The following is a 24,666-nucleotide window of genomic DNA, read 5'->3' as shown; positions in this document are numbered from 1 at the left end:
TGTTGACAGGGGAAATGAGGCAGCCATTCATCCCTAAAAGGAGTGATTTGGGAGAGAAAACACCAACCTGATCTCTTTTATGTAGTCTGGAGAGGAGAGCCATGTGAGAAGCTTAATCCCCATGTCATTTCACCTCACACAGTATAGTCAATGTTTTTCTTAGTTTTCAGTGGCCCATAGTAAGGGACTAAGAAAAAAGTTAGAAGAATTATCAGAGGAGGAGGAATTGTAATCCACTTCGTCCCTGGAGAAGATAAGAGAATGATTGGATACTAAATAGCCAAAGAAAATGAGAAATGCTCTCTCTCTCTCTTTCTCTCTCTCTCTCTCTCTCTCTCTCTCTCTCTCTCTCTCTCTCTATATATATATATATATATATATAAAATTAGATTTGTGAAGAACTTTCTGTAATCCTCCTTTAATCTCTTTTAATCCTCAAAACCTCAAAAATGACATAAATGCTATTGTGATCCTCATTTTTACAGATGAGGAAACTGAGGTCTAGAGAGAGGAAGAGGGTTACCTAGATCACACATATCTGAGGCAGGATTTGAACTCAGTTCTTCCTGACTCCAAGACTAGCACTTTCTTTTCCCTAGATGCCTAGGAAAAAGTGAGCAGGACCTGAAGTTGAGTAGAATAAGGGAAAGGGCATTGGTATTAGATAACATGGAGTAAATTCTGGCTCTTAGTACTGTGTGACCTTAAACAAACAAATCTCTCTGGGCTTCTGCTCATTTATGTATAAAAGTATATGAAGAATTTGTATAACGTAGGAGTTCTTCATCTTTTTGGTGTCATGGAACCTTGGGGATTCTGGTCAAGCCAATGGATCCTTTCTTAGAATAATGTTTTCATATGCATTAAATTAAAGCCAGAAAGTCATAGAGGAAATTATTTAGATTGAATTGGTTGTATTTTTGGAGTATATTATAAATAGACAGCTAGAAAGTAGTAAAATCCACATAAACTTAGATGCAAAATGCAACTCAAGGGTCTAGTGTAGCTAAAAATAATCCCTTTAAGTTTTTGCTAATGTTCTTTTTAGAGGGTACTTTCTTCCCTGATTATACCACTATGCCCACTTAGAAGACCCCCAGTCCAACTGAGCACTCTGCACTCAAAAGTGAGTTGCCTTTTTGATAAGATAGAACATAATTAAGTGCACATAACTTAAGAGCTCATCCCCTTCTTTGGATATGCATTTCCTTATACTCTCAGAAGCCACTGTTGAGAATGCTGTTTGGGTTTATGACCTCATTGTGTCTTTCATTGATTCTCCCCTTCTTCCCCTTCTTCCCAACTCCAGAGGACCTCTTGTTATTTTCACTGCACTTTCTATACATTTCTCTTCAGGTAAAATGATTCTGTCATCTCGCTAAATGACCGTGCAGTGATGACCTAGTGAACTGGACAGGACTGGGTATTGTAGTCTCTTAGTTCTTAAGTTGGCTTAGTCACTTACTTTCCTGTCCCTGTTTTTAAATATACATCAAATAAGATGTTAATGCTGATCTTGAGGAAAGTGACTTTCCCCTTAGTAGATTTTAGTTTCCTCTCCTATAAAATAAAAGAATTGGGCTCAGTGACCTCTAAGAATCCTTACAGCTCTGGTGCACAAATCACCTAATATTACTGTATTGACTTCTTCACATATGAAAATAAAGCATTATTATTGCTTTTAAATGTTTTGAGTTACTCCTTTGTTTGAAGTCAAGTAAGCACTAGGGACTGTAAACCATTTGATCAAAAATGATTTACTGTAATATTTGATCAATCCATGCATGCACTAAAGAATCCACTAATGGAATTAAACAGCTAATACACTCTGAGCACCTCATTTGCTCCATGGGAAGTTACCTTGACATGAAGAAAAATAAAACATTTTGTAAATTTATTTAAATATGAATTAGCAACTTTGAATACATTCTTTCAGTTTGTCACATTTAAAACCATATTTAATAATAACAGCAGTTAATTCCATTTAGTTTGAAAATCAGAAAAATTTAGACCTTTAATAAACTAAATGTTATATTTTAATATCTCATTAAAATTAAATAAAAAATTAAAATCTCATTTGAACCAAATCAAAGCTCCAATTCCTATTTTCAGAGTTTTTTGTGAAAAATCACTAATAAAGTATTTTTAAAGACTTGTGAGGATGATGCCTTCATAAATATTTAATGATTACAGTTACAGTCTATGCACATTCATTCTAGAAATGCAAGTACTTTTTTCTATGTACAGAGGATAATTCTAGGGTTACATATATATAAGTTTTAGTTAAGATGGCAATTTACAAAGAAAATAAGATACTGTTTTTTCTATTCATTGTTGCCCTGGTTTTTTGTTTTATTCTCCCTTGTAGAATTTCACAAAGCACAGCATTCCACTCAACTTCAGGTTCTCTTTGCAAAGTAACAAGATAAACCTGCTTTACTTCTGCCTCATTATTTAACCAGTTTTTGGTTTAAAAAACATAGCCAAATACATTATTGTGGATTGATTGAATTCATATTATTCTTTAGTGTTTTTGACATAACTTGATTTCATCACTCACACTTAAAAAACTTCTGAGTAACCTTCTTTCATCATCAAAAATCTTGTTTTTTCCCATTCCCAAAAGAAGTGACTGAGGAAAAAAAATTCTACAACATTAGCCCTATTTTAGATAAAAGTAAGAGTTTAACCAAAAGGTAAAAATTGGCACATAGAGTGCAGTCTGTATCATCTTTTGATAGTGAAGAAGTCATTTCCTAACAAAACAAAAAAAATGTTGCAATTCTGAAACAGTGGACACAAATTAAACATAACATGCAATAATTTACTGCTATTTCAACATTTTATTACTCTGCTAAGGTGAGACGTGTTATTTTATTTCATAAAATAATAAATTAAATCTCTTAATATGCATGACAAAAAATGCTCCAATTAGCTTTTAGCCCCTGAGTTTCACATTTTCTTTCAAAGGATATATAGACAACAAATTCTTAAATTCTAAAGTATTTCCTTTTGTAGTCAACCACTGTAGTTCACTCTCTGTTTTTCTTTATGCATCACATAAAGAGAAAAAATGTTGAAATGGTGTTGCTATGCAAAATTTAGTGTAGTATTAAAGAAACATGCTCATTAAAACAGTGACCTTTTAAGTTTGATTAGTAAAATTACCAAGGGCAGTTATTTCTCTATTATGCCTCATCAGTAGGTAGGTCCTCTTCATAGTTCCCTGCTGAGAATGTGGTTTAAAACCTTCAGGGTATTAGGAAGTCTATGATCTAAATGTGGCGAGTTGAGTAATTATTTCTGAAATGAGGAGAAAAGAAAGTTGTGGTGTGTGCTATTTTTTCATTTGAGAAAATATTTGTGTTTGCGAAGATAAAAAAAAAAAAATGAACTACTACCCATACTAGAAGGCTGAGATTAGAAACATAGGTAAGTGTGTCTCCCGAGAGATGATGTTCTAGAGTCGTTTGTGAGATAGTGCAATGCAAAATCTTCAACAATGTCTTATTTTATATATCTTGTTTGTAGAATTCTCCCAACAATATGAGCCTGAGTAATCAACCTGGCACTCCAAGGGATGATGGTGAAATGGGGGGAAATTTCTTAAATCCTTTTCAGAGTGAGAGTGTAAGTATATATATTTTTTGTTATATTATCATTCATTCATTAGATTCTGAAATAGGAAAAATCCATATGTCCATGGTTTCTCTTTCTGCCAGTCAACAAACATTTATTCAGCACTGTGCTAAATACTAGGGATATAAAGAAAGCAAATTGTAGTTGAATGAAGCAATGGGCAGACAAAATAAAAATATCTCAGTAATTTTAAGTAACTTGCCTTAAGAAATTTCAGTGTTCTACTCTATTCTTTCAATTTCCTTTCTTCTACTCATTTTTTTCATTTTTTAAGTCCTGAACACAAGACCCAAAAAGTAATCATTTCTACATACAAAGCAAAAGATAAAAAGAGAGGTCATTTATGAAAATATGAATCTCTTTTTGATACTTCTTTCTTGTTAAAAAAGTATATAATAAATTCAACATGTTACTTCAAAATTGTCTTACTTGTCTGTACTTTCTTCTAAACTTCCTTCTGTTTTCTTTTGTATGTTTTAAAAAAATTTCCATGATACTCTTTTTCTTTTCTTTATGTTAATATTGCTTTTGGTAATCCTACTCTGCAAATCCCATTCTCAATTGTAAATAGGGGGAAATTCTTTGTAATAAAAAAGCTGAGTAAAGCAAAACAAACTCTCACAGTGGTCATCTCTGAACATGTATGTCTTATTGTGCTTTTTGAGCTTCTTTGTCAGGAGGTTGGTCATGTCCTTCACTGTAAATCTTCTGGAGTTGTGTTTAGCTATTTCTTTGATATGTTCTCCCCCTTTCCTCATCTCATATCATTCATAACCTCTATTACTCTCTTCCTTTTCACCATCACAGATGATGAAGTAACTTTCCTTTCACTCCCATAGTCTCACATTCTAGAAGTCATGCTGGATCCTCACTATCTCCTACCACATATACTCAATCTATTACAATGTGTTAACTTTATGTATGACCCCTACTGAAATAATTTTTTTAAACAATAAATCAACAAGTTCTGTTTATTTCACCTTTGTAACATCTCTCAAACATGATCCCTTTTCTCCTCTGACATTGCCATTCTGATGCAAGCCTAGATTATTGCAATAATCCATTATAATAATATAATATAATAAAAAGCTTGGTGGTGTCTACTGTCTCAGATTTCTCGCAACTTTTCAGTGGGTAATTTTCCTAAAGCGTATACCCTCCCCACCCCCTGTCACTCAGTTAACTCCACTGGTTCCCTGTTACCTCAAGGATCAATAAGAAAGTCTTCTGCTTGGTATTCAGTCTCTTAATATCTAGTTTCTTCATAATCTAGTTTCTTTCTATGTATTCTTCACTGATTTCTTTGCTCTCCCACAAATAAGATTCTATGAATTCTTTCTGGCTGTCCCCCATGCCTAGAATGCTGTCCCTCTGCCATAGCAACTACTGCTTCTTTTAAGCCCTACCTTGTATAGAAGCCTTCCCCATCCCCTTTTAATTCCAGGGCCTTGCCTTAGATAATTATTTCCGAATTCCTCTTCATGGCTTGCTTGTATGTACTTGTTTGCTTTTTGTCTTCCCCGTATGTTGGGAGCTCCTTGGGGGCCAGAACAGCCATTTCCCCTTTTTTTTTTTATCCCCAGTGCTTTGTATAGTGCCTGTCACTGGTACTTAAGGAATGTTTTTTGATTGTAGAGTTTTCTATCAAAGTAATTGTTTGCCTGCGCTTGACTTTTCTAATGGACTTCCTTTCCAGTTGCCTAGAGACAACTCTCAAGGACTTTTTTGTGCTGCATTAGATTAGGTTCAAGCTTTGCCTCTGACATATTGGTTGCATGACCATGGAAGTCACAGGGACCCTTGGCAACTCTCTCAGATGATGATTTATAGGCATATGATGAGCTCCATTAGTTTAGGGAATTTAACAATAGTAGGCATTTATTTAGCATTTATAGGGTCCTAAGTGCTTCACAAATGTTATCTCATTTGGTCCTCACAACAACTCTGGGGGCTATTATTATCCCCATTTCATGGTTTAAAAAACTGAGGCAAATAGAGATTAAATAACTCACTTAAATATTTACCTAGTAAGAGGTCACATTTCAAGTTAAGTTTTCCTGACTCTAGGTCTGTCTCTTTATCTCGAACACTTATCCATATAATGAGTTCCTCATTTAATAAAATCATAAATTGAAACCAAAAAAAAATCCAAGAGGCATTATTTTTTTTTAATTTAATAGCCTTTTATTTACAGGTTATATGCATGGGTAACTTTACAGCATTAACAATTGCCAAACCTCTTGTTCCAATTTTTCACCTCTTACCCCCCCCCACCCCCTCCCCTAGATGACAGGATGACCAGTAGATGTTAAATACATTAAAATATAAATTAGATACACAATAAGTATACATGACCAAAACGTTATTTTGCTGTAGAAAAAGAATCAGACTCTGAAATATTGTACAATTAGCTTGTGAAGGAAATCAAAAATGCAGGTGGGCATAAATATAGGGATTGAATTCAATGTAATGGTTTTAGTCATCTCCCAAGAGTTCTTTCTCTAAGGCTAGCTAGTTTAGTTCATTACTGCTCCATTAGAAATGATTTGGTTGATCTCCTTGCTAGGGATGGCCTGGTCCATCAGAACTGGTCATCATATAGTATTGTTGTTGAAGTATATAATGATCTCCTGGTCCTGCTCATTTCCTCAGCATCAGTTCGTGTAAGTCTCTCAGGCCTTTCTAAACCATCCTGTTGGTCATTTCTTACAGAACAGTAATATTCCATAATATTCATATACCACAATTTATTCCAGCCATTCTCCAACGTGGGCATCCATTCAGTTTCCAGTTCTAGCCACTACAAAAGGGCTGCGACAAACATTCGTGCACATACGGTCCCTTTCCCTTCTTTATAATCTCTTTGGGATATAAGCCCAGTAGTAACACTGCTGGATCAAAGGGTATGCACAGTTTGATAACTTTTTGAGCATAGTTCAAACTCTCTCCAAAATGGTTGGATTTGTTCACAACTCCACCAACAATGCATCAATGTCCCCAGTTTTCCGCATCCTCTCCAACAATCATCATTATTTTTCCTGTCATCTTAGCCAATCTGACAGATTGTGTAATAGTATCTTAGAGTTGTCTTAATTTGCATTTCTCTGATTAATAATGACTTGGAGCATCTTTTCATATGACTAGAAATAGTTTCAATTTCTTCATCTGAAATTGTCTGTTCATATCCTTTGACCATTTTCAATTGGAGAAGGCGATTTTTATAAATTAGGTTAATTCTCATATATTTTGGAAATAGGGCCTTTATCAGAACCTTTGACTGTAAAATATTTTCCCAGTTTATTCTTCCCTTCTAATCTTGTCTGCATTAGTTTTGTTTGTACAAAAACTTTTCAGTTTGGTATAATCGAAATTTTCTATTTTGTGATCAGTAATGATCTCTAGTTCTGCTTTGGTCATAAAGTCCTTCCCCTTCCACAGGTCCAAGAGGCATTATTACAGAGCCCCTGAAGATGTTTGAGTAGGGGAATGCCATGATTAAGCAGTCTTTTAGGAATATTACTTTGAAGATAGATAGATGGGAGAGGGAAGAAATTAGAAAGAAAGAGAACAATTTAGGAGGTTATTATTATAGTGTTCTTTGTGAGAAGTGGTAAGAGTTTAAACTTGAGTTAGGGAATGGATAATTCTCAGGTAGGTGGTGGAGATAGCATTAACAAAAACTCAGCAATTTTTTTTTTGGGGGGGGTACATGGTAGAACCAGGATGACTCCAAGGTTGGAAGGATAGGATCACAAGTTTGGAGGAGATATCTGTTCCATTTTGGATATGTTGATTTTGAGACACACAAGTAGGCAAACCCAGCAGATAGTTAGTAATGAAGGACTAGCATTTAAGAGAAAAATTACCACTACATATATAGCATAGCTCTGAACCCTGAAGCCACAGTTAGGTGAAGAGGCCACCAGAGGAACAAAGTTCAAAGGAGGAAGTCCCAGGATAGAGCCCTTAGGGACATTTACTTACTTAGTAGATTAAGGAAAAAGAGTGATCCATAGGTGAAGGCAGAGTATAAATGACCAAATAGTAGCAAAGGCTACAATGCAGCTAAGTAAAAAAGAAGTTGGAGAAAAAAATTATTATTTAAGAGATATGTGATAAACTTGTACAGAATTATTTCAGTTGTGATGATGTTGGAAACTGAAATTGCAAGGGATTAACGAAAGACTGACCAGTAAGGAAATGAATATAGATGACTTTTTAGAAGGTTAATAACTATGAAGGGAGACAAGATATAAGACAGTGTCTTGAAGGCTTGGAACCAGGTCAAGTGAAGGTATTTTAAAGATTGGATAGACTTGAACATGTCTGTTGACAGCAAGAAAAGCTCTAGTGAATAAAACCAAGATATCAAGTGAGAGAAAGAGAGAGGATGATCCTGGAGAGAATGGAAGCCAAGGACATAAGTGGAAGGTTGGTTTTGATAAGGTAGACAAAGAGAAAAGCTTCGTTTTCATAGACTGGAGCAAAAGAAAAGTGCGAGAATGATAAGAGTTTTTCAGGCTGTAATGTAGAAAAAAAGAGGAAATTTGAGAAATAACTTCTATTTTCTTAGTAGGAAATGATGTCTTCTGGATAAGGATATCAAAGAATAGGTGTGGTATGGGAAATTTGAGGAGAGATAGGTCCAGAATAGCCACTGATGGAAACATGATAAAGAATCTGTAAGGGAAGAGTAACAAGGCTGATTGTTAGGCAGCGCCAGCCCATTTGAGATTACATAATGTAAATGTATAGGTAACAATCCATTTAACATACTTACATGACTTTTGTTGCTGTTTTCTGTATCATCTGAGTAAAAACAGAGATGGCTAATGCTGTGAACAATCTAGACTCAGGAGAGGCAAGGCAACCAGAAATTGAGCAGGAGGGAAGAGATTAAATATATGTGAATTACTCAGCAAAATTAAGATTGTGCAGGGATTGTGCACAGAGAAAACAGGTTAGAAGAATTAGATATCCTAATAAGGATGAAGAATAGGTTTAGGAACGAAGAGAGGAAGAAGTGAGAGGATGCTTTGATTGGAGAGGAATTTTAGAGTTCTTCTTAATCATGAAAATAGATTGTACTAGACCATCACTGCTTCAGTTTTAAAAAATTAACTAGTCTGAAGATGAAGAGGAAGAGGAAATATTAAATGACCCAAAAAATCATTTGCTTTACATAGAATTGTGGGACCCTTTTTTCAAATCACAGCTCTTCCATTGGTTGGATACATGGCCTCAGTAGGCTAACCAGATGTTACATACATCTTCCATAGTTTCTTCCACTAAGGCTCATCCTCTGCTAACAAGGGAAGTATTGGTATTACAAAAGAACTAAAGAAATACAGAGATTTTTTCAGAAATCATTTGGGTATAGAGATTGATTCCCTTTGGAGTCGTGATCTAGTTATTACCTTTCCTCTAGCAAGGGATCCCCTCCAACTCCTATCTTTCCCTATTGCTCTGCTAGGGATGAATCAACATTTCTCTTTCTCTCTAGCTTGCTTTTGCTTTTCATCACTGTATACAGTTTCTAAGTTCATATAATTTCTCAGGAAAAACTTAGTTTTTTTAATGCAACAGGAGGGTAAGATTTCTGACTCTCTCTTATTTTTTTCTGGGCATTCCTCTTTTCTTGGCATTTTCCACTAGTTGATACGCCCATCAAATGTCATCCATATCTTCAGATGAATACAACTTATTCCTCCTAGCCATTCAGATGGCAAGGGAGAAGGAAGGGGAAAATAATCTAGTCTTACCCTCCTTGTATATGCAATGAAAGAAAAGAAATCAATATAAGTCTTCCACTTCCCCCAAAATACAAGCAAAGAAATCTCTAAGTTGCCAGACTAATGTGTATATTTTGCAAGAGCAGCAACCCTGTTTGGAACCTTTTCTCATCAATCCCATAAAAGAAGGCAAAAAATAGGATTACCTTTTAAGATATGAACAGTTCTTTTCACCTTGATATCATCCTTGCCTTCCTGCTTCTTCATCAGGAAAGATTGCCATCATGTCAACCACCAAAGTTGCCATTTCCATTGTGAACATCATTGGCTTTCTTTTGATTTTGATTTTAATTTTTTTTATTTTTAGTTCCAAATTTTCTCCTCCACCCGTTTTCCTATTCATTGAGAAGACAAGAAATATGATAGCATTATATATTTGCATTCCTGGAAAACATTATTTCTACATTAACCATATTGTAAGAATAAAAGCAGGAAAAATAAAGTGAAAAAATGCTTCAAACTGCATTCAGAGTCTATCAGTAATCATTCCTGGAAGTGGAGAGCATTTTTCATCCTGAGTCCTTTGAAATTGTCATGAAGCATTGTGTTGATCAGAGTTGCCAGATCTTTCACAGTTGATTATCATTCCAGTATTTTCTTTCTCTTTCTCTTTCTTTCTTTCTTTCTTTCTTTCTTTCTTTCTTTCTTTCTTTCTTTCTTTCTTTCTGTCTGTCTTTCTTTTGCAGTTGGGGGTTAAGAAACTTGCCTAGGGTCTCTTAGCTAGGAAGTATTAAGTATCTGAGGGCAGATTTGAACTCAGGTTCTCCTAATTTCAGGGCCAGTGCTATATTCATTGTTCCATCTGTTTGCCCCTATCATCATGGCATACTTCAATTTGCCACTAGCTCACATAATTCTTCCTAGCTTTTTCTGAAACCAGCCCCTTCATCATTTCTTATAGCCTAACAGTTTTCCATCACAATTTAACACAACATTTTAGCCATTCCCCAATAAATAGGTGTCCCCTCAGTTCCCAATTGTTCCCAATTCTTTGCTACCACAAAAAAAACTGCTATAAATATTTTTGCACGTATGGATCCTTTTTCTGTTGTTTCTTTGAGATACAGATCTGGAAATGGTCTTGCTTGGTTAAATGATATGCACCATTTTATAGATCATGTCATGGTGACCTTACATTTCTTTTTGGATCTCAATTGGGTAGAAAGTAGGAATGGCTTGGGATGAGAGAAATAACAAGAGAAAAACAACCAAAAACCCCTAATGATTTAAAGAAATAAAAAAGCCAGCCTATTCCACTAAATTTCAGTGCAATCAAAACAAAGAAGGAATTGTTTTACATGAAGCTTTCATAAAGAGAATGTTTTCCAGTGTAAAAAATATGCAAATTTTATTTTCTTTGCACAGACAACTTAAAGATACACATTTTTGGAACAATCTACCCTCTCAGGATTATGACACTACTTATCTTAGAATAATTATATTAAACTATCAAAGAAATGGGACTTCCCAGCTCAGAAACTCTGCTAAGTCAGCACACTTTGTAAAACAGAAAGGGAGCCACTGCCAAGGCTCTTTTATTTTTTCTTTCTTTCTTTTTTTTTTCCAAAGAAAGAATTATAAAGACCTTTCAGAAGCAAAGGTGCCCCTTCATGTACATTTTCCCCTAAATGTAGATTTATCTTTGGAAATGCTTCTTTAAAAGCTTTGCTGCCAAAAGAAACTTTTTAATGACTTAGGTGAAAAAAATACTTTGATTTATTTCATTAACTAGTCTTAACAGAACTGTTTTATCTTTAGTAGCCACAAAGATCCGCTGAGCAAACATGATAGTAAATCTGAGTTTTCGAATAGAGATTTCTACTGTAATGGTATAGGAGCTATGATTCTGTTCCCCTCACTTCAAACTGTTGTCAAGAAATCATAATATACCTGTTTAACTTGACCATTAAAAGACTAAACCTTTAAAATTGCTGAATTTCATTTTATTTCCTAAAGTGAAATATACTGGCACACATATGCTCTCTCTTTTTTTATGGAAAAAATAAAATGTCATTTAGATGCTTAGACATACAAATTTAATAAGATTCAACATGTTTTTGCAATATATCAGCAGGAATTTACACACTTTATTTCAACTTTTAAGTGTTTTCTCTGTTGGATATCTTAGGAACATGGAGTAGATAAAAAAGAAAAATAAACATAATGCATGCAAAGTTTAAAAGGTATATTATCTAGTTCATTAATAGAAACTGATGAAAAATATTTCTTTAAAAAAAGTAAAATTAGTTATTTTATATAATAGCAAGCAATAAGCATTTATCAAATTCCTACTATGTGCAAGGTACCTGATGAGATGCTTCCTGCCCTCAAAGAATTTTATATTCTCCCAGGATTGTGCAACATTCATGGATGAATATAGAGTAAATCACAAAATCAGTATAGAGTAATTGTGTCAGGCACTAACTGGGACAATCTGGTGAGGCTTTATGGAGGACATGATATTCAAAAAGGAGCTAGAGTAAGGGCAGCAATAAAAAAAAAGAGAGAGAGAGAGAGAGAGAGAGAGAGAGAGAGAGAGAGAGAGAGAGAGAGGATGAGAGATGGAATATCCTGGAGTTCAGTTGTTTTTCAATCATGGTTGACTCTTCATGACCCCGTTTGGAGTTTTCTTGGCAAAAATACTAGAGCCATTTGCCATTTTATACTCCTGCTCATTTTACAGATGAAGAAACTGAGGCAAAAATAGTTAAGTTACTTGCCCAGAGTCACACAGCTAGTAAATATCTGTGGCCATATTGAACTTAGGAAGAGAGTTACTCCTGGTTCCAGGCTTAGAGCTCTATTCCACTGTACCACCTAGCTGCCCATTCTGGAGTAGTAAGCTAGTTTTTTTCTGAAACTAGAATGAATACTAAGGAATAAAGTGTTATTTCAGAGATAAGCCAGAGCCAGACTGTGAAAGGCTTGAAATTGTCTGAGAATTCTGCATTGCCTGGTGGCAAAGAGCTCAATGTATCTATACACATATATGGGGCATAGTTTCAGTGTTACCTTTGATAATGCTTTGAAGTAAAATCAAGTTTATTTAGTTCTGAATAACCAAATAGTAATGCTGCCAACAGATTTACAAGAGCCATTTTATCTTCCATTTGAGGGGAAACAACCTCACAGATAGTCTTGGAACAGAGCCTCCTGATAGCACAAACATTTCAGTAAGTCATTTCATTGAGACAGCACTACAATAGAAACATTACAATGTAATATCAGTATAATACACCATGAATATTTTATGTCTCTCTATATGATACTCTGTTTAACACCTGCCCTCCCTTTACTGCTAGAAAAGAAAAAGACAGTCTCTTTCCCCTTTCATTTCTTGCTCCTTTTTGAAAGATGAGTAACAATGTCAGAAATTCCAAATCGTTTGTTCAGCTGGCAGTGCCCCACCCCCATTTTCCTATAAATTCTGTGACTTCTCCCAGAATCTAGGAGCTACAATAAAAGCTACATATTCAGAAAGGCAGCATGAGATGAATAGTTTGCTGCCATAGAAGTGAAAATTGCATATTGCTGATCTAGATAATGACATAATAGACAGAATCTAGTTTATTGCACCAAATGCATTTAAAGTGACATTTGCAGTTATTCAGACTATTCAGAAATTAAATTTTATTAGATGCTTCTAATTTCTCAGTATTTTAATGTTCTTAGCTGATGCTTTATTTCCCTGTATCCAACACTCATCTTTTCTAATGTTCTGCCATTGTTATCCATTTTACTTCTTCCTTGGACAAATCCAGCTCTCAGGCTCCAAATCAGTCTGACAGTAAACATCAGTCTTTGTGATTTGCACAAGACTGTGCAAATATCAGTTTTTAATTTTAATACATGGGTCTTATCACAATTCATATCAGTGATTGATACCATAATTACTCTCTGCTTTCTGCTTTCTTTCCATGTTGTTAAGGACAGGTAATATTTAAGTTGATAAAATAACTTCTCAAATGTTTATCTCAGTAAATCTTTTTTAAGTGGCTCCCATTATAGATGTAAAAGATCAAATCATTGTTAGCAAATTCATGAGTTATTCTCTCCATGTTTCAAGTAAACAAGCTAATTGCTGAGAGGCTGTGCTTTGATTACAAGTTGTTAGTGACCACTAATAAATGAAATTATTCTTACATTTTACAAACATTTAAATTCCACAGATCTTTCAAGAAATCAAGATTAGCTCACTTCAGCTTTTAGAACTAAAGTGAGATTAGAAGGGTGATAAATTTTTTCTTTCTTTGCTATAGCTTCAATTCCATCTATAACTGAGATGTGTGCACATCTATTTTTAAACACACTTAAAAAGAATCAATTGATATTAGAAATCTTTCAAGTTCCAAATGAAAGCAATAGTATTTTCTTTAAACACACTTCTTACTGTTTTAATATTTGAAGTAGACTATTCCTTTAGCACTGTAAAAAAACCATTTTGATATAAGTGATCATGAAATGAGGTGGTCTGTTCAATTAAATATGCTAATTGTAAATTAAATAGGATCTCCTTTTCTGCTGATCATTTTAAAAAAATATTCTTAAAGTGGCTGTCCTTTACCATCTTTAGTAAGCATAGAATGCTGGATATTTAATCTCTGGTAATTGAAATTTTATAATATTTTAGGATCATTAGGAGTATTGCTATCTCATGGTAAAATAGTATAGATATAAAATGAGTAGATGGAATCTCTTCTCTGAAAGTTTCCCTTAAAAAAATCAGATATAAGTTTGTCATTTTCCTTTCTATCTCAAAAATGAAGTACCAGTAAATAATCCAACCAATTGAAGCTTCTGGTTAGTTGAGCTCTAGCTATAATTGAGTTTATGTTATGCTCCTAAAATTATCATTTTTGTCTATAAGAATCTATGTTATGTATCATGTGAATATATGAGATGTACACCCTTCAGCCAAAGGCCTAAACAAACTGAAAGTTGTTCAACCTGGAGATTTTGAATTCTAGTTAACATTTCCCCACTACCACCCTGTGGTTAAGAAAGGGAATGAATTCTCTGCCAGAAAACCAACCCCTTTCTATTTTTTCTCTTTCCCTGTTGTGCCTCATTTTTGTCTAATGGGGTCTAATATAGAGAAGTCATCTTCACAACTAAATTTTATATCAACATTAGGAAATTTCAGAATATGAATTATATAAGTTTGAGGTAAATTACAAAATGACCAACATGACCCAGTTGGGTTAGAATCTGTTTAGAAGATTATATGATCCTTTCTAGGTCTTTAATGCCCTCTTTTCTATTCTTAGACCACAGGTCACCCTGCCTTCAGAGATACAGCTATTCTACTAGACCATGATTTCACTATTCAAGGCCAAAGTTCTTTGAGCTCATCTTCTGGTCTTTGGAGGAACAATGTTCTTTCCCTTTCCTGGCCATTATAGGGTAGTAGATAGAATGGATGCTAAATTTCTATAATCACTTTTTTATGGGGAAAGAAGGTATATTTGTACCAATTTTTCTAATTGGTAATTTGGTAGACCAGAAGATAAAGCTTTCAGAAACTTAGGAATATGGCCTCATTTAGTGATTACAGTGCAATAAAAAAAAAAAAGCAATTGGCATTCAATAATTATTTTATTTTACTATACTATTTTCTACCATATTCTTGAATAGATTGTGAGAGAGAATGTGTGTGTGTGTGTGTGTGTTATATGTTATACAGTAACACTGTTGGCTCCTAGACATAAAAAGGTGATAAAAAGAAAGCTGCCTTTCAATACATTCAACCAGGAACTTTGCAAAGGTCTCTTCCACAATTACTAATCTCTGAACCACAACCATAGATCTGGATCCATCAAGGTGCCTTGCTGGCTGTCTGATCTAATTCCTTCATTTTATAGGTGAGAAAACTGAGACCCAAGCCTAGATTCTAATACCGGTTCTATGACTCCAGGGTCAGAGCTCTTTAAAGTATATCACATAAGTTAATAATAATAATGAAATATGTAGCCTTTACTGTGTGCCCAGGTACTGTGCTGAGTACTCTACAATTACCTATGTGATCTTCACAACAACCCTGTCAAGGTAGATGCTATTATTATCCCCATTTTGCAGATGAAGAAACTGGGTCAAACAGACTTGCCCAGGATTACACAACTAGTATATGTCCAAGATTGGTTATGAACACAGATCTTCCTGACTCCAAGCTTAGAACTCTATCTACTTCACCATCTGTGTGCCATTAGGATGTGTTGAAGATGGCTCCATAGAGCTGGGTAATGTACACCTCTCCTGGCTTAAAGAGGAAAAGAAAAATGGTAGATTATTAAAAACAAGACTAAAATGTTATATATTTTTTAAAAAGTAGGCCAGGTCTATTCTAACTAACGTGCTGTTTTTACAGTCTTAGAGAGAGGTTTGGCTCTTCAAGGTTAGACTCGTAAACATGAAAAAAGAAAACAGGATGTCCAGTAACTCTTGCAGCCCCTGAAAAGTGTGTTAGTGGTCTGAGCAAGTCCTGATGTAACAATATGGATTCCTTTTTTCTTTCAGTATTCCCCGAGCATGACAATGAGTGTGTGATCCATTTCCAAGCCTCCTCTGACAACAACAGTGAGTCAGCCTTCTTCACAGAACTACTACGGAAGAAAATTATTCATCATCGTGTACAGTTTAACAAACAAAAGGATCTCAGTCACAAACAAACCAACTCTATTTTTTTCCTGCTTTCTCCTTTATTTCGTGAAGAAAGCAGGTCCAAACGTGATTCAAACAACTGTACGGAGTGGCATTAAAAATTGCCCTAAATTGAACTGCAAATAATTATCTGTGTATGTATATGTGTGGGACAATGAATGTACTGTATATGTGTATGTTATATAGACATATACATGCACACATACATACATGTATCCACAGGACATTGTAAAATAATTATCACATGACATCTTAAGTAGAAATAAGTAGGGACTTTTATTCCGTCTTTTTTCACGTTTACATTTTAATTATTAAAAGTTACTTTTCCCTCCCCCTGAACTATTTTGTGCTGTGTATATCACTGCTTTATATAAGTTATTTTTTAAGGTGAATTCAGATGTTATGGTTTTGTAAATGTCTGCGATCATGGATAGGAATAAAATTGCTTATTTGAGAGCTTTCATTAAATGGTGTCTGATGCAAGTTATCCTGTGATTCACAAACTGTGCTGTCTCAAGAAATAGAAGAAAGCTTGTCTGATTTTTATGTCAAAATCTACTGATTTCTCACTTACTTTTGGTGAAAGTTTTTTTGTACTTTGCCTTTAGGGGAAAAAAGTGATTTTAAATAAGGCCTAATGCAGTACATTTCTGCACTTTGGGGCTACAATGAAGTTTTCAAATTTACCTTAGTTTATACAAGAAACTACCATTTTTCCCCAGTTTTACAATGCAGCAATAAAGTGGCAGTTGTCCCCTGTTCAGGAACATATTTTTTTTGCTTGCCAAAATCAGCTAAGAAGGGAGAACTAGGACATTTCCTTTAACATGTTGTCATTTCTTACCAGAAATATAAGCGTGAGACCTTTATTCACATGGCTACCATAAAATTTATCCAAATTGATTGAAGGTATCACATTAGGCCTATGGGTTTGAAGCAAATGGGTTGGAAGTATGACTTTTTACCAAAGAGATAAAATAATTTCACCAGTCTTGGAGAACCACTATCATGATCTCTTCTGCTCCCCGGTGATTTTTTAAACTAGCAGAAATGATGGATTATTGAACCTTTCTATACATAACCATTTCACAGGTGGGATTCTTCTGTGACCCTCCCAAATGTATTATGCTGATAAAAATATTGCTTTCATCTGGTTAAATCACCATTCTCTGCCAAAGATAACCACAAATTGGTAATTTAAAACAACAGCAACAATTTAACCATGTTGGTAATGAGACAGCATTTTGATAGAATGGAATCAAAACACCAGAATTTGAATCTTGACTCTTCTTCTTATTCCTCATATGATGTTGGGCAAGTCACTTAAGATCAGAGGATCATAGATTTTAGCAGCTCCCTCTCTGGAACTTGGTCTCCTCATCTATAAAATGAAGGGGTCCCTCTAAGGTCCCTATCAGCTTGTGATCCTGTGCGAGTACCTTGTTCTGTGGTATTCTTGCTTTGTTGGACTTCATTAGGAAAAAATCCTCTGGAGAGATGCCCTGCAGCTTTCAGCTACAGCAGAGGGTGGAGATGGTCTCACCTTAATTTCTGAAACAAAAGCGAGTCATAGATCACCCTGTCAAAATCGTGATATAGAATATTCATCAGTGGCCATTCAGCAACTATAGTTCCAAACTCAGGAGACTGTGAGAAGAGATTGTTTTATCTTAGGTGAGGAGAATCTTCTGTGTTTTGCAGAAAAGCCCCTATAATTTTTTAAAGCCAGATTATTTCTGGATTCTGGTCCTAGATGACTTATTTCTCTCAAATCCTTAATGATTTATTCTCAAAAAAAATAAAGATTTTTCCTGTGTCTGCTGGGGATGCAAGTTAGAGCTAACTGTTCAGTGAAGAAAGGAGCTGAATTAAATTTATAGTACAGATTTAAACTGTAATAAAATGAGTCACCATGAATCACAGGGAGCTCAGGAGATAAGAGCACAGGCCTGCACAGCAAGGAGCAGCCCCAAAGCCTCGAGCTGCAGAAGCCTTCTTTTTTCACACAAGACATCCACCTCAAATTTATCTTAGTCAGTTGGAAAGTATCTTAAAGACGACAGAGACGACAGTGCACAGATACTGGGCTTTTATCAAAAATGGTCCCAAACCTGCAACTATTTTTCAGAAAAAAGTACCAAAATATATTTGGAGAATCCCTTAATTCTTACCTAATCTTATAGTACTGTATTTCAGCCATTTTGTTGACTACTTTCCCCATTTTTAAATTTTTGAATTTTTTTTCATTATTTGACAAAAAATGACTTCCTGTTTCAGAGAATCTTAAGCCTGATTTAGCTGTTCTTATTTAGAGGTAATATTAGAATAAAAAGAGTACTGTTGTCCTCCTTATTTCTAGTCCATGTTTTAAGAATTGCAAAAAAGAGAATTTTCAAAGTATAACACATTTGTCATTTTCTTTTTCTCTTTGAGACTTTCATTGACACCAGCCATACAGATAAACACTTTCTAGAAGAAAAAAAGTTATCATCTATTTGGATTGGTTTGGTTTATCTTACGCAAAAATAAGATCATTCAAGAAAGCACAAAAACATAATTTGCATTCATTAAAAGGTCGTATTCTTCATGTGTCAAAAAATTATGTCTTATTTACAGAAAGAAATAAATATATCTGGGATTTTTTAGGTTCTAATTCATTAAGCCCAGGTCAGTCTTTCCCACTTCTGGCAAAATCCTTCAGCTTTCTACTTGTCCCATTATTTTCATCTTTCCTCATGTATGAGGTGATCTCAATGCACACTTACTTTTTCTGATTGTTTTTACACTTTTCTCCTCATATAAATGGTGGCATCAGCATCCCTTGCCTTCCAAATTTATATTACATTGGGAGGGAATATATAAATAAAACACAGAAAAACAATGTATGAAACATTGTTTTTATTAGTTTTGTATTATTCTAATTTTCTGATTTAAGGCATTTATCAACCCTTTTCAGGATGTAGGCTTAATTCCACCAGAATATTAGTCTTCCTTTTCACAAATTTGCCTATAGAGGACAGACTTTTTTATTCCATAGATTTTAGCAAGTGTTGGATTATTTGTAATGGTTTTCTGGTTTGAATATAGTGTCTTAATTCCAAATTTGAAGACCCAAGATTCAAAGTTTTCTGTTCATTAAAGGACAGCCATACTGATTCTATTGCCCTTGGATATAGATATACAGAATAGCCTCCTGGACACAGAAAGAGATCCTCCTCCATTTTCCAGGATTTTTCAGGGTAGCTAAGATCCTGCACAGTTACTCCCCAAATCATTCCATCACCAAATCCGGAATTATCAGTGTCCAAGTGCAGAAGTTCTTACTTCAGAATGTCTCATAAGAAGTGGCTATAAATAACCATCTAATTCTGTCCACTTTTCCTCTACCCTCCTCATGCCCACAAACTGTAGAACACATATCTGGACATGAACATTTTCCTTGAAGAAATAAGATACTTATCATTGGAAAGCCATGAATTTATTTCTATGGCTTTCTAGTCCAGTACTCTATCCTCATCTACAGAAAGACAAATCATTCCAAAATATTTGCTTTTTGAATCTTTATTTTTAAGAAGTTTAAATGTCTACTGCTTATAACACTCTGGTTTTTCTAGGGACAAAACTTAGAAATAAATCTTGATTCTCTTTTATGTGAAGGAAAGTAGAATTATAGAATACATTAGATCGTGGTTATTTGGCTTTGGAGAGTTTTTAGTATGGAGTATATATATCCTATATATGTTTGTGTACATGTGGATATACACATGTGTAATTATATTATGTAAGTATATTTATAAACATATCTAGAAATTCTGCTAGTAGCTTTATCTTTTTAGGTGTTTTACTAAGGCTACTATTTTGTACTCCTCAAAGACAGGCAGTGATAAGTGAAGAAGTAGTTCAGACAGCTCTGAAAAGTATAGGGAACCTACTGAAAGTTGAAGAAAATCATTCTGGATAAATCCACAAACTAGATTGATTAGTGGCTCACAGGATGAGAGGAACTTTTGTAAAAATTGGTTTTTCTGTTCCTTTGTAATCAATATAATAGAATATCAACCAGCACTATATAGTAAATGCAAACAATTACCTTTGCTAACATTTCCATGAAAATGCATCATGAGAGAAATACAGGGAGTGAATCTGATTCAATGTTATCAGCTAGTTTTGTACTACTAGAAGTATATTCATCTACTATGTTCATTTTTTCTTTGGGGAAGGGCAGAGTGGGAATGGGATGAGATCTGTTATTAGTGTGGGGTATTTTGTTCTGCTGCATTGAGTCAGATTCTCTTCTTAAAGTATATTTTTATATTACTTTTATGTCTGAAAAGAACATTGTTCCAAAGGTATTTGGGGAGAAAAAAGTTAATGGAATGTAAATCAATATAGCTTTGTAGGACTTATCATTATTGACACAATTGTTTTCAGTTCCCACTATCTAACATTTATTAAGCATCCTAAGAAGAGTCAACAAGCATTTATTAAGCACCTAAAATGTGGCAGGCAGTGTGCTAAGCTATGAGGATGCAAAGAAAAGCAAAAACAAAAACAAAAACCAGCCTCTGCTCTCAAGATCAAAGTCTAATGGAGGAGATCATTCATTCCTGCTGGCCATTATCCCTATTCCTAACTACTGCATTTAATTAGAGAGCTTACCTTTAATTAATGTGAAAAAATTGGGGGGTCAAAATTGGTTCCCACTTTGTTTAGAAATGCAATATTTTCCATCCCCAGATCTCATAAAACAGAGTCTAAGGAATTATAATCAAAATGCACATTTTGAATGATGTTAAATCTGAGGACAAACAGCAGATGAATTGAATTCTGCTTCCCATTTTAATCTGTCTTTTAAAATGTTTGAAGTTTTTTGAGAGATGCCATACTCAGCACTGGAGATATAAAACACAGTCGATTTCATCCTTTGGATTTTTTTTTGTTTTTCTCCTTTGTTCCTCCCTCTTTTCCTCAAATATTTTTGGAAAAAGGAAATGTGTATGTGTGTGAACGAGTGTGTGTGTTATTTCCTTTATATGGGATCATATATAGATTTAGAACTGGAAGGGATCTCATCATATTCTTTCATCTGTAAAATATGGAAACTGGGGATAAGTAACTTGTACATAATTTTCCCCTCCTAGAATACCTGCTTCTCTGCAGAAGTAAGAACTATTTTTTAAAAATAAATAAAAGTGCTGGGGTACTTCCTAATCATGGCCTTCAATTTTGTTTCCAAAGCTGGGGGTGGTGCTGAGGGAGGCTGGAGAGGGAATGCTGATGATGCCTTCCAAGAGTTTGCTTCACTTTGTGGCAATTTTAACAACATGATCCCGCCTTCTCCCTACTTTCATTTTCAAAGAACAATATAGGCTAACCAGGGATACCTCATTGAGTAAATACATTTACATTTTTACGCTTAGTGAGGGTAAGATTATCCACTCTAATCGACTCCGCATTAGGCCTTGAATTTGGAAGTCCTGCATCTGAGGGAAGGTAAGATCTCAATTCAGTCTCCATGACTTTTTAATCCATAATGTCCTTGTTGCTAATTGCCACAAATTTAAAACCTTCATTACAATTATACTTGTTTGGGGAGGAGGGAAATGTAGCATGGGCATTTGTAAATAGGCAACTGAATGGTATTATTGCCCCTTATCAGCTCCTTTCTTAATTTGATCATAATCTGTAGATAGAATTCAAAATAATGACCTATAGATGAAAAACATCATCGATAATAAACCATGGATCCTGTTCCATTAGTTCCTTGAGAAAGTGGGGTCAAACTCAAAAAAGAACCACATCCTGATGGGCCATATACTGACTTAGAAAACCACAAGTTAACATTATCTATATTGTATGGTATTTTCATTTATTTTGCTAAACACTTTCCAATTACATTTTAGTGCAACTGCTATTCCTTGAGTTTTGCTCACTGCAAGTTTTTACACTTCTACTCTAAGGTGTAATCTAAAGAGAAAGCTTTCCATGACAAAATCTACCTTCTTCTATTAAAGTAATCTCCTTATACAGGGGAAAAAGTCATTTCTCTAACTTAACCAAACAAATACTAACTTCTTTTAGTTCATCCTTTTTATTATGAAATACAGTACTATAGAATACAATAACAGGGTAAGGAGAGTAGGTTTTTACAAAGTCTGGAATCACAGTTTCTATCTTCCCTCTAGGTAGGATGTAATGGCTATCTTCAGAAGAGATATTGCATTAATTTTAATTTTTATAATACTCATCCCTCACTACTTCTCCCCACTCAACTCCCTCACATACACAGATAAACAATCAATCTTAAGAGTTCCAACTTGGGAACCAGAGTACAACTAAGGTAAATCTGAATATTTATTGAAAGAGTAATATAGTTAAAGCGATTCATACCAAATTAAGTTTTTAGATTCTTTCTTTCCCACTGAGATGGCCAAAACAACAATGGAAGAGAAGCTTGGGTTGCCATGTCACTTGGTAAGGTGTTTTGCCCCAATGTTGCCAACTCAGCTTTCATCTGATTCTTCAGCTAAAGTATTTAGCTAATACCACCACTGAAGCATGATTACACATTTATTGATTAGAAACTAAGCTAAATAATCAAATTCAAATGGTAAAATTATCCAGGCTTCCAATATGGGGGGAAATTGATTCAACAAAACCTTAAGAAATTCCTCAATTTCTAATTATTGTATAATTGAAAGAGTATATGTGCATGATGTCCTGTCTTTCATCAGACCTTATATATTTTTCAAAATGTCTTATTTTACTTGCATTAAGATCTTATATAATTAACACAAACTATATATTAGTATAGTAGAATAATTTAAAGGGCATGTTGGTGTTTTAAATAATTAAAAGAGAAAAACCTTTATAGATAGAAATATTTCTTCACTTGCACATGGTAACCATCTTAATAACTTATCTAATTGTGATAAATTTAGAATCTGAAGTGTTCTTTTCTTACTCTATATGTTAAATTGCTAATTCTTGAGTCTTCCTGGAAATAAGAATATGAGATTATTTGTAAGTTTTTTTAATGCAACATTTGTGCATTCATATAACTGGTGTCTAGGATGACTTTTAGCTTTCTTCTCTTTCTTAATTTATTAAACCACTGCCCTCAGCTACCTACAACAATTTTGTAAATCTATTCTCTTCTCTTGTGTTGTTAATTGTGCATTCTTACAATTTTTAACCCAACACATATTTGGTTATTATTCATCATTTTATTTTCAAGTATGTAATGGAGTCTATCCTGTAATAGGAGAACTTGCCATGAAGATGTATATAGCTATCCTTTTTAATGGGTACATGTTTTCACATTTAATAAAAATATAGCTTTCATGTATAATTTCCAAGCTTTTGTTTTTAGCTACTATGTAATTACTGCTTGGAAAAGAGGTCTAAAAAATGGTAAATGAGATTGTTACACTTAAACTCAACCCAAACCTTTACTACATTGGAGTTTTAAAGATCAGATCAAAGCTTCACCAGCATGAACTCATGTAAGAATGGAATTCGGACTTTGTTCCTCATATCCAAATAATCTCTAATATTAAATACTTCAGAAGAGTACTTCAGTATTAAAGTAAATACTTCAGAAGAGTAGTCTTAGAGCAGGACTCAGAGTAAGGAAGACTGAATACAAATGCTGCCTTAGACTCCTTGCTGTGAAACTGGAAAAATTAATCTCCCTGTGCCTCAGTTTCCTCTTCTGTAAAATGGAGATAATAATAACACAGAGTTGTAAGGATTAAATAATTAAGTGTAAGTGCTTTGCTAACCTTAAAGCCCGATATAAATACCAGCTATTATTATTAATTATTATTACTATTGTTATCCTACATTTGGAACATTGTTTGCTTGAAGTAGAGCTCAAAAGGATTTATTCACAGTATTCAACCCCAGTATTTACTCCAATTACCCAAATTTTTAAATTGCATCATACAAATAATTGTTTCAATTCTAACTTCATTCTCTGATATTACCTTTACCAGTCACCAGAGTATCTGTAGAACCAAAGTTCTGTGTAACTTCTATTACATTTGGTATTGGAGGTCCTTCCTTTAAAATACAGAGAAATTAAAACCTACAGGTTTTTTTCCCCAAAGCTCTTCTTATATTGAGTGATCAAGGAACATTTGGTACAGAGGTGTTCAAAATGAAATCTCCTAGTCAATTAAAACAACATATTTATTATTGCATCAAAAGAAAGAAAGACATTGGTCCCCAAAGTATATTATACATCAAACTCATCCAAGCATTAGAAACTTCTTATTCAAATTTGATGATAGCTTCTAAAATTCTCAGCATTTATCATCAAAAAGTATTTCCTTTATTTGAAGAAAGACAACATGTCACATGTGTACTATTGCCAAAAAAAAAAAATCTTTACAGGCCTTCAGATTTGAAAGGTTTTGAACTGTGCATTATGTGATTATCATCTTGGTGTGTATATTAAGAAATTTGTTTGAAGAGGAAAAAATTAATAGGTTTTGTTCACAGAAAATTTTTGATTATATAGGTACATAGGGATGGATGGTGTATACTTAAATAAAACTTACAGAAAATTCTAAAT

The 24,666-nt window shown here is 34.2% G+C and overlaps 1 protein-coding gene across 5 annotated transcripts in view; it reads left to right on the top strand.

Annotated features, from left to right (window-relative positions):
* SSBP2 (single stranded DNA binding protein 2) overlaps positions 1–21,299 on the top strand; it is a 375,378-nt gene extending 354,079 nt beyond the window's left edge. For all 5 annotated transcript variants that reach the window (XM_031967111.1, XM_031967094.1, XM_031967116.1 and 2 more), the window contains 2 exons: positions 3,532–3,630; positions 15,945–21,299. In XM_031967111.1, coding sequence (XP_031822971.1) covers positions 3,532–3,630; positions 15,945–15,974 — 129 coding nt within the window. In that variant the 3' untranslated portion in view covers positions 15,975–21,299. The remainder of the gene's footprint in view (positions 1–3,531; positions 3,631–15,944) is intronic.
* The last annotated feature ends 3,367 nt before the right edge of the window (positions 21,300–24,666 follow it).

This window comes from Sarcophilus harrisii, chromosome 1 (genome assembly GCF_902635505.1).
Source record: "Sarcophilus harrisii chromosome 1, mSarHar1.11, whole genome shotgun sequence".
Taxonomy (NCBI): domain Eukaryota; kingdom Metazoa; phylum Chordata; class Mammalia; order Dasyuromorphia; family Dasyuridae; genus Sarcophilus; species Sarcophilus harrisii.
Note: the sequence above shows the minus strand (reverse complement) of the source record. Positions and strands in the feature narration are given on the sequence as shown.